Source organism: Prunus avium, chromosome 2, assembly GCF_965620075.1.
Source record: "Prunus avium chromosome 2, drPruAviu1.hap1.1, whole genome shotgun sequence".
Lineage (NCBI taxonomy): Eukaryota > Viridiplantae > Streptophyta > Magnoliopsida > Rosales > Rosaceae > Prunus > Prunus avium.
Genome location: NC_142285.1, coordinates 37,940,014 through 37,950,395, shown reverse-complemented (window position 1 = coordinate 37,950,395; position 10,382 = coordinate 37,940,014). Strand labels below are relative to the sequence as shown.

At 37.3% G+C, this 10,382-nt stretch overlaps 2 protein-coding genes across 2 annotated transcripts; one reads left to right on the top strand and one right to left on the bottom strand.

Annotated features, from left to right (window-relative positions):
* The first annotated feature begins 475 nt into the window (after window positions 1-475).
* ATPQ (ATP synthase D chain) lies at window positions 476-2,779 on the top strand. The gene is made up of 5 exons (XM_021962873.2): window positions 476-724; window positions 1,294-1,375; window positions 2,188-2,252; window positions 2,335-2,421; window positions 2,504-2,779. Exons 1-5 carry the CDS (start codon window positions 554-556, stop codon window positions 2,603-2,605), a joined length of 507 nt encoding a protein of 168 aa, XP_021818565.1. The 5' UTR covers window positions 476-553; the 3' UTR covers window positions 2,606-2,779.
* Window positions 2,780-3,446: 667 nt separating this feature from the next.
* Window positions 3,447-9,448, bottom strand: SAMTL (mitochondrial substrate carrier family protein). Its single transcript, XM_021962872.2, has 7 exons — window positions 7,717-9,448; window positions 7,057-7,474; window positions 6,403-6,547; window positions 6,149-6,264; window positions 5,960-6,038; window positions 5,025-5,258; window positions 3,447-4,132 (listed from the first exon to the last, which is right to left on the bottom strand). Exons 1-7 carry the CDS (start codon window positions 8,858-8,860, stop codon window positions 3,782-3,784), a joined length of 2,487 nt encoding a protein of 828 aa, XP_021818564.2. The 5' UTR covers window positions 8,861-9,448; the 3' UTR covers window positions 3,447-3,781.
* Between the last annotated feature and the right edge of the window lie 934 nt (window positions 9,449-10,382).

The window sequence follows — 10,382 nt, the reverse complement described above, 5'->3', positions numbered from 1 at the left end:
TTAAATACATAAGTTATATATATTTTTTCTTAAAAAACCACACTGGGCTACAGCCCACTGTAGCCCTTAGTGTGGTTCCGCCATTGGTAGTGGAGATCCGACAAGGTATAATTAGTTTATGTATAGTAATATATGTAAGATATGTTTTGATTAATAGTATACTTTAAAAGTGAGAATATCAATCATGTCAAGCACTCATATTATACCACATAACCGTATCGTATTGAAGTACTCAGTCAAGGATTAGCACCGTATAATCGAAAACTGATTCTTGACTTGGCCCTTGAATGACCAAAATCAATATCATGACTTTGCATTTACCAATTCTATCATGATAGATGGGCCTCTCTTGAAACATTTTAGCCCAATTTATTACCAAACAACAAACCACAACTAGTTCAGGCCCCAAAAATAAGAAGCAAAGCCCATAACCTATAATTCCAATTCCAAACCCAAAGCCACCATTTAGTTACCACAGCCGAAGCAGCAGCAACAAAAGGAGCATCTGATCGGCTGATTCCACATTGTTTGGCCAGCGAGAAAGCTAGAGAAAATGAGCGGCGCCGGGAAGAAAGTTGCCGATGTGGCTTTCAAAGCCTCCAGGAAAATCGACTGGGAGGGCATGGCTAAGCTTCTGGTCTCCGATGAGGCTCGCAAAGAGTTCGCCTCTCTTCGCCGTGCCTTCGATGAGGTTAACACTACCCTCCAGACCAAGTTCAGCCAGGTCTGCGCACTCCCCCATCTCTCTCTCACATACAAAAACACTCTCTATTTTTTTTGGCGGTATTTCTTTATAATTTTTGTTAAGATCTCTGTAATATCTAGCTGTGTTTTGCTTCATTTCTAAGTTTATTGATCTGGGTTTTCTGAATTGAATAGCGTTTTGTTGAATTTGGGTTTTTTTGGTTTTGTTTTGTTTTGTTTATTGGTTGTTATTTGGTTGATTGGTAAAATGGGTCTGTTTGGTTTTCTCAAAGTTTTCTCCTTTTTTATACTGATTTTCTTAGGGGCTAGCTCGTTACTAAATACTGATGTAGATTTTAATGTTGAGCCTTTTAACCTGTTAAAGCTGATCTAAATGGACTAACTTGGACAAATCTTAGATGGGATTAGAAGAGTTTGTTATATAATCTTTCTTTATAATGGGAAATCACGGGGAAACCTTCATGTACGGATTTATACACAATTGTATTCTTCTGAAGATATGTTATTGGTTGCATTTAGTTCACTTTTGGACGTTACTGCACTGATGTTTTAATCTATTTTCTGTTTCCAATTCTCATTTTGTTGCAGGAACCTGAACCCATTGACTGGGAGTATTATAGGAAAGGAATTGGGTCTCGCTTGGTGGATATGTACAAAGAGGCTTATGACAGTATGTTTTCTGACTACTTAATGAACCCATTTCAGAAGTATAATACTTCCATGAATCAATCTTGTATTACATTAGTTGCAGTTACACTTACATACTGATTACTGAGGTCTGGTGTTGTGGAATTTTCTATTTGCATCCTGCTTTGAGCTGAAAATGTGGCACACGGTATTTCATAACAACGTGGTTGCCTTGCACTCTTTCATGAGATACCATGTGCCAAATAGATGAAGGCTTTAGGGGCTATTGTTTGAATTTAAATTTCTTGTCCTCTAGCGCTTTATTTGCTTAGACTTATCAACAATGTGCATGTTTATGCTTTGGTTAACAAATATAAGGTACACAACCCTTCCTTGATGAGTTGTGTTTTAACAAACTTCTGTTGTTAACTGACTTGATAAGAATGATATGTCCTGTATCCGCTCACCCCCTAAAAGGGGCTTACTTAAAAACTATATTATGACTAGTATAAGCATGAAATTATATTTTAATAACCTGTACAGAACCAGCTCTCCTCTAGATTTATAGGAAGTCTCATGGGAAAGTATTTTCAGCTGCTCGTGTACCATTGTAGAATAGTATATATAATTGTATTTTGGGCTCTTGGCTTTTGTTTTCTCCTAGTAATTTTAGAAACAGATGTTCATCTGAGACATCCTTGTTCTAAATATTCCAAATGTTGTTCTTGGTAAATGTTGAGAGAATTACTTGGGTGTATACAAGAGAGAGAACAGTGCCTGAGTATTGGCCTTCTCATCTATATTGTCATGTCTCATGTATCTTTCCCTGAAATCAAAACAACAAAATTGTTGCAGGCGTTCAAGTCCCCAAGTATGTAGACACGGTCACTCCTGAGTACAAGCCTAAATTTGATCAATTGGTTAGCTCTCTCTCTCTCTCTCCAAGTATATGTACTACTTTCTAACTTCCTGAGGTGTTTTATATGTTACTGCGGAGTACAGTTGGTGGATCTAAAGGAAGCAGAGGAGAAATCTTTGAAGGAATCTGAGCGTTTGGAGAAGGAGATTGCTGAAGTTCAAGAATTGAAGGTAATGGAGATTGTCCCAGGCTAACCCCATATACTTGTAGAATGTATAGTTTCTCACACCTTTTTTGTTTAAATCTCTACAGAAGAAGATAAGCACCATGACTGCAGATGAGTACTTTGAGAAGCATCCAGAGCTGAAGAAGAAATTCGATGATGAAATCCGAAATGACAACTGGGGCTATTGATGACATTCAAAGGTTTCAGTGTTTGGCAATATTGCTGGGACGTGTCATGTTTCGCCCTTTTGTTTAATAATAAGGATAACCAAATTGATTTTGTTTGTAATCTGGTTACTTTTGGTTTGAAGAATTTGAGCTTAAATAGAAACCCTTAAAGGGGCTTGTTTTCCAGTAGGCCAATACGTCTCATTACATTTACATAAAGGCAGTATCCGAATTTGTGAATGCTTCTGTTATATCCAGAGTTTTAATTTTACGTATTCAATGTTTCTCAACAAGTAAGATGTAGTTGTCCATAACAGTCGATTTCTTTGATTTCATTCGATTTAAGATGTAGTTGTCCAGTAACTATCGATTTCTTTGATTTCATTTGATTTGTTAGCGGAGGCTCTCGCCAAGCCTGATTTCCGGTTTGATAGTATGGCTAAAACCTCCAAACTCTTCACACTCGAGTTCATTCGATTTAAGATGTAGTTGTCCAGTAACTATTGATTTCTTTGATTTCATTTGATTTGTTAGCGGAGTCTGTCGCCGAGCCTGATTTCCGGTTTGATAGTATGGCTAAAACCTCCAAACTCTTCACACTCGAGCTGAGCACTCTGCACACGCACACTTGTAGAAGTCTGGCATGCTACCACAGTCGCACTTCTCTTCTCTCCGTTATAACTTGGGATGTCGAAACTTCTTCCAACATTGAGAAAAGAAATGTCACTAAATTACTAAATTAAAGGAAATTAAGACAAAGTTAATCCTTCTCGTTACACTTGAATTCTCAACTCCCTACATTGTGGCATAGGCATGCACGTCATGAATATTTATACCTAGTCCATCCAAGAAGAAACCGAGAAAGAGAATAAAACCATCATTAATCGAGAGCTGCACAAAGTTTACAAAACTGTGAATAATCCATGACTACAAAAATAACATCAAGAACGTAATTTTACTGCCATCACTGCAGGATTAGAAAAGTTCCGAACAAAAAGAAAACCTAAGAAGAATTACAATTTCTGACCAAAAAAAGGGCAGATATGTCGACGGATGGAAATTTCAAGCAGATGCTGCTAGTAAATTCGGAAGGAAAAAAAGTCAAAATTTCCCGGCAGCATATAATTGCTTTAATCTCAAATAGCTGGGAGATGATGAAGTTGATAGTAATGTCATTACTTCAAAGAAATAGAAACCCTATCGAGTACTGGCCACCTTCTTTTGATGGACCTGGTCACCGTTTAGCTCGTCATTTTTGTCCATGGCCTTCCTCGCAAGCTCGTAGCCTGCAAAGTTCATGGCACCCAAGGGAGCGATCCAAAAAAACCTGGGTACCGCTCCTTTAAATAAGCCAAGGGGTCCCTCGTGCCGGAGTATAGAGAAGGCTACCATTGACATTGATATAGGTCTACCCTGTGGAGCAGTCATCATTCTTGTTTTCATCACATCAAAGGGCGTGGTGACAACAGCTGCTAGCCCGCCCGATAAAGCCCCAACCGCAATTGTTTCCCAAGCGTCTAGATCCCGCCCTAAAAATTTCTGGGCAGCCTAAAACAGCAAAACAGACATTTAACGAAAACATATGAATTATTATCACATTAATTATGGTCTAAATAAAATAAGTTTATTAAAAATAACTATATTATTGACATGAAGGCCACTATCTAGGAGTCAGACTACGAAAAGTGTTCTGTCAAATAGATCGTCTTGGGCAGAAATTAGTAATTACAGATTTTTCACTTTAAACCCACATACAATGATCTATTTTCTTTTTAAAAACCAATGTGCATTTTGTTCTTTGCTCGAACAATGGTTCAAAACTTGATAAGAAACGTGGCCCAACATTCTCAGTCAAGTTTGCCTCTCCATAAATTAAAAAAAGGATCTAATAGTGAAACAACACTGTATAAGACAAAAGTCAAATCTTGAAACTAAGGGAATCAATGCATAGCAATTAGCAATCAACGTTGCCACAAAGTACCATGGTAAGGGGGCATGAGTTGTGCCAAGTCCTATTCAGTTTCAAATTCTTCTTTCCTGTGATGCATTTACAATTCTGCTAGGTAATTATTATATATATATATAATTTTTTTTTTTATAAAGACGAATATATTGTAGCTAAATATTGCCTTCTTTAGAAAAGAAAAATTTATACTTTTTTCATATCTTAGGCATGCAATTTAGGCAATATATTGGGCACATTATATCTTTAATTTCCCTCAGTGACGCATACTTGCATTATATAAGCTCTTAAATTCCAAAACCTGAAGTTTTTATTTCTCATTTTATAAAACTTTGGCTATCTTTCTGCAATCCATAAAATTCTCTTCGCAACACTAAAATGCAGAAAGTGGAGTCAGTTGATAAGAGGGAGTGTCGTTGGGGAGAGGGGTATACATTTTATGCCTAGAAAGAAAAATTGCATATAAAAATTTCGTACTTTTTTGGATTCAGCATATAGCCCCATGCCAGCGACATAAAATGGAACCTCCCGGCAAAGAGTGGCACCAGTCCCACGAAAGAAACCCTTAAGACCATCTTGGTTCCAAGTCCCCACAATAGCCTCCCCGACATTGTCAAAAAGGCCAGCCTGCAACCGCTGCTTTAACACCTCACAAGGAATTCGCACTGCTGTTCCCAAAAATGTGCTACAGAATGATGCTAGAGATTGAACCTATTAACATGACAAAATATAGATTTTATACTGTTCCAAAACAGCATTAACAAAAAAGAATCACAGATACGTCAAACAGAACCGTTGCCACCCATCTCAAATTCATACTTCCTTCTTAAAACTACAACAGGCTTCAAATTCACAGTTGTTTTGAATGTGCCTACCACATGTTTACAAGAGAGAATGAAGAGGGAAGGAAGGGAGCAAGCCAGCAAAGACATGAGAACCATTTTCAAAGCAGACCAAGGGTTTCAAAAGGATAGGGAGCTACTGGTTGAAGTTGCTCTAACAGCACCATACTTTTCTTACTTTTTTTTACTTTAGGTAGAGAACACCATACAATGTACCTTAGTTGTACAATTTCCCATTTGAAGGAAAAAAAATAAAAAAGTACAATACTCTTTTTTTAGACAACAGGATAGTTAATTAGGTGTGTAGAAAGGTACAAATTTGTTATAATTCTACGGAGAAAGAGTCCAGAGAAAGAATGAAAAGACAACATGAACCTGTATTCGCTTAAATAGATATTAATGTCATTTCTATGGCCTGATGGATTCATGATGCTAGTCCCTAGCGAGAGTAGAAAAGAGGAGAGGAAGAGAGTAGTTACTCAGGCAGCACATGAAGATGCAAAACAGAAATGCATGTGTGAGAGAACAAAGAAAATAGAAACAAGCATATAGTAAAATAACAATCATTACCTGTATATCGGGGAGCGTTGGAGCAAAGTTTATTAACACAAGTTTACTTGCCTCAAATATCCCAGTTCGCAGTCCATGACTGTAATGTGAAGAGAACAAATAAGCTAGAAAGAAAAGAGAATTACTCAAAGTAAAAGCTAAAATTAACTACTTCATTTTTCTATTACTGGAAGGGGGCAAAAGAAAAACCTTGAAAACTGTCCAAGAATGGCAGGAATTGAGCCCCTGTATAACCCCTGCACTCCAATCTGTGGAAGCTTTGAAATAATTTCAGGGAATGTTAATGTTGACGCTTGTACACGAGTCTGTCAAACATAGAGAAAACTTGAGAATGTCTAAAAAGGATGCATTTTAAGACAGAAGACCAAAGAGAAACATCAACAATTACAGAAAACTATTAACATTGACTACGAGTGTACAAATTCCTAAGCCAGAGAATTTGCCTTAATTGTATCAACTGGGTGCAATAAAGAAGTAGAAAGTGCACAAGCAAGGCCCCCTGCTAATGCAGATCTTAGTACACTTCCAGCAGGTATTTCCACAGGTGGTGCAACAGCAACAACAGTGGCAGCTTCAAACCAGATACTCCTGTATGTATTATGAAGAAGTTACTGTCAGCTAGGAGTATCCTACTAGGTTGTGGACACTAGCCCTACTGAGAATTTTAAAAATATATATACACAGATGTGATTTCTAAAGTGCAATTGATTCTGCATTACTCCTAATTCATTGAATAGTTCATTCTCCATAAATGTGCATCAATTACCAAAGAATAATGGAACTGTTACCATTTCAGACCAAGAAACGAAAGACAATAAAATAACGAAATAACTGAATCGAACTCCAGACTACACCTATTCTATATCCAAGAGCCGACCACAGATTTAACCAAAGTTACCATGTTCTTGGTACATTTGCGTTCACTGTACCAATAGGAAAATGAAATACGCTCCTGTGCTGTGAATGCAGTAAGTTGTATATTTAGTTCATTCACCATTTGGGTTCATGGCTTACTACAGTTGCTTGTGCACAACTTTAAGTAGACCTATCTATGCATGCTTATAAAGAGACTGACTACAATGAGCAATTCATCTTACCGAGGATCATCTTGAAGTCGATCAGAAGGGAGCAACAGCATAAAATTCCTAAAATGGCCATAAGAAATAGATCCTTCTGTGTCGGCATTGAGAAATCGCATCATAGCAACAGCATTGTCTTCATTAGCTGGAAGTCCAGCATTTTTAAGTGATGCCAATACTTCACTTTTTTGCAGTGTTCCAGACTTGCTGAGGCATAGAGACGTATATGCACGTAGAATGGTTGGTTCCTTCTGTTCCATCAAAGATAAAAACTGTTTCCAGCCAAATGATTTTGAAAATATGTGACGTCTAGTACGGCGCATAAACTCGTGAGCATATCTCCGTGGCAACTTTCGCTTTCTTATTGCAATTTCGAGATCTTCCAGAGTTACTTGACCATCTCTGTCTCTATCTAGTTCTTCAAAGAACCTCCTTCCTAGATGCATTCATGATGTAAAATGTGTTAATTATATAATTGTATAGACACAAAATTGAACAAGTTGAAGTCATTATATAGCTTTTTTATTACAAATTCAATGAATATAAAGCTCATGAATTAGCATGAATAAACTTCTGTTTTGGAATCTTCCTTTTTTTTTTCCTTTTTTACAGAAAGAAACAAAGCAACATCCATTTCCACAATACGTATTAGGTACCAAGCTACCTGAGACAACATACCTTCAGACTCTGTGTACCTAAAGAAATCTTGGACAGAGAATAGTTTCTTCTTGTCAGGATACTCTTTAGAAGGTCTCCCCAAATGAGGTACAAGCTCAATTAATTCAGTCAACGAAACAGTGGATAATGTGGATCTCAAACGCTCTACATTTGATAGAGGAATACTAAGAATATCGCTAGCAAGCTTCTGTGGTGAACTGCCTGCTGATTCTGCCCTGTTTCTTGCAGTAACATCCTCATCACCCTCTTCGTTAACTGAAGAGGATACCCCAACAACACCCGATGGCACTCCTCCCACTCTCGCAAACTTCAAGTTTCCCAGAAATCCATTTACATCTGCTTTTCGACCTTCCAGCAAACCTGTAATCATCCTGAAATGATCAGTTTGGGAAGAAAAAGTCGGCTCTGGGGAAGTTTCACAAGTTTCTCGACCACTTTCTTGAACACCATGATCTAACTTCTGAAGATTCTGAGTTAGTTGATCAAAAACAAAACCTATGAGGCATTCTAGTGATGCATGTTTTCCTTCGTTATGTGGCACAACTTCATTCTGAATTGTTCTAGCATGCTGGCCCTTAGACTCCCTCTGCTTCAAGTCACCAGAAACCTTTGGCTTTTTGCAAGAACACGCTTTGTCCTCATCACTCGTTTTCTGGAGTCGCTTCTTACCCAATTTGAACGGACCCGGAAATGCCTGAACAAAACTGTTAGCTAACACAGACCAATTTACAGCAAACTGCAAACAATTCACACAAGACCCATCCTCTTTAGCACACTCCTTCTCTGTCAACCCACTCTTTGACACCTCAGGTCGATTTTCATTACCAGAATTCTGGGAAAACTTCCCAAACAACGCCTTTATAGGAACCTTAGCAGACAACCCTTTCTTCCTCTCATCGCCGCCAACTGTGACACAATGACCAGGTTTCTTCTTCCCCCCAAAGATCTGAGCTTTACCATTCTTATCAACACCATCAAATTGATAAACCAAATCAACAGCATTTAATTTATTATTAGGCCCTGCCCAGCAACACTCAAAGTCCTTGGCCGCTTTTCGAAAACTCAATTCCAGCGGCGAAAGCGCTTCCTTAACAAGTTGAATCGAATTGAAAAACGATTCAACCGGGTCATTTGCAGACAACATTACTAACAAAACTCAAGATTCTTTCAGTCCTAGATGACTATCAAGCTTCCAACAAAATCCACAGGAACCGTTACGCATAGAAACATACAAAACAAATTTTCTTCCACAAAATTAGCACATATGGATTAAATTCATCATAGAAACAGCGTAGAGTAATAGAAATACACCACAGAACTGCGTGGACCGGGCGGGTGAGATCCGAATATGAAGCGGTGCACCGACTGTTGAATCCGAAACGACGAAAACCCTATGCGTGCATTATGGGCAGCTCAACTTCTGTTCAATCAGATTTAAATTTCTTCGCTTTTAGCGTCTCGTTATTTCTTCAGAGTACAAAGTGTCAGCCTTTGCATTTCAAATATGGATTCAGAGCCATGAGAGAGAGAGGATTTGTTTGGCAGATTGTGTTTGTGAAAGAGGCTTGGCCAAATTCAGAGAAAGATTGGAGATTTTATTGGGTTTGGACAGCCTCTGTGTTTCATTTGGGACCGAGAGATTTGGGTGGGATTAGAGGAAGAAGAAGAGCAAAACAACCAGAAGTGAAGAACAAAGAGGCAGCTAAAGACCAGGCCTCTATTTTTTTAATTTTTTAATTTCTTTAAATTTTAATTATTTTATTTTGCAATTTTCCTTTTTGTTTTAAAATTTTTGTACTAATCTTATTCTTCGGATAATGAATGCTGAACCTGAATGGATAAAAGCTGACGCAGGGACTCTGTAGGAGAGAGGAGGACACACATTGGGCTCGTGGATTCTTAGTAATTCACAATTTAAAATCCTCCCAAAACCAATCAAATTTTTATCCATTTCTATATCAAATTTAGCTTCTTTTTTTTTTAAATTAAGACTAAACATTTTTCCCATTCCAATATCCAAATTAGTTGTTGTAATTTTATTAACCAAATTCAGAATATGGATTTGCTTTACTTGGGAATGTTGTTGTGGTGTATTAAATCTGTCCAACTTGCAATATGTGTTTATAAACACATAAAAACAGAAAAAAAAATTCTTTCAATTTTTCTTTTTATGGTCCTATATTGTTAATAGCAAGCTCAATTAAGTTCAATCCTGCTAGTAAGATATAACTAATATGGTTAGAGATTCGAAACTTTACACGTAATGATTATTTGTATAAACCCCTTTTTCAATTGCTTGTATTAAAAAATATTTCAATTCGCATGATTTTTTTATGGAGATGAGGCTTGAGTCAAGATTGACTTGACATAATTTGTCATAAATCCCAAAAGAGAATTCTGTTATGAAAATTTGTGCCAAGACAAAAGGTATATGAACAAAGAAGAGAATGTGTGTGCCATCCCATTACATGACATATGACCACATGATTTGTTTGTACATAAATAACCACTTCTAAGGTCCCATCCGGAGTTTTCACATATAAATTATCAGTACATTTATTGAAACATCATAATTGGAGATTCCCAGCTGTCTGCCAATCCATATTTATTGAATATATAATCCTCTGAAAATAATGATTTTTATGTTGTAATCATTGGTATTGGCT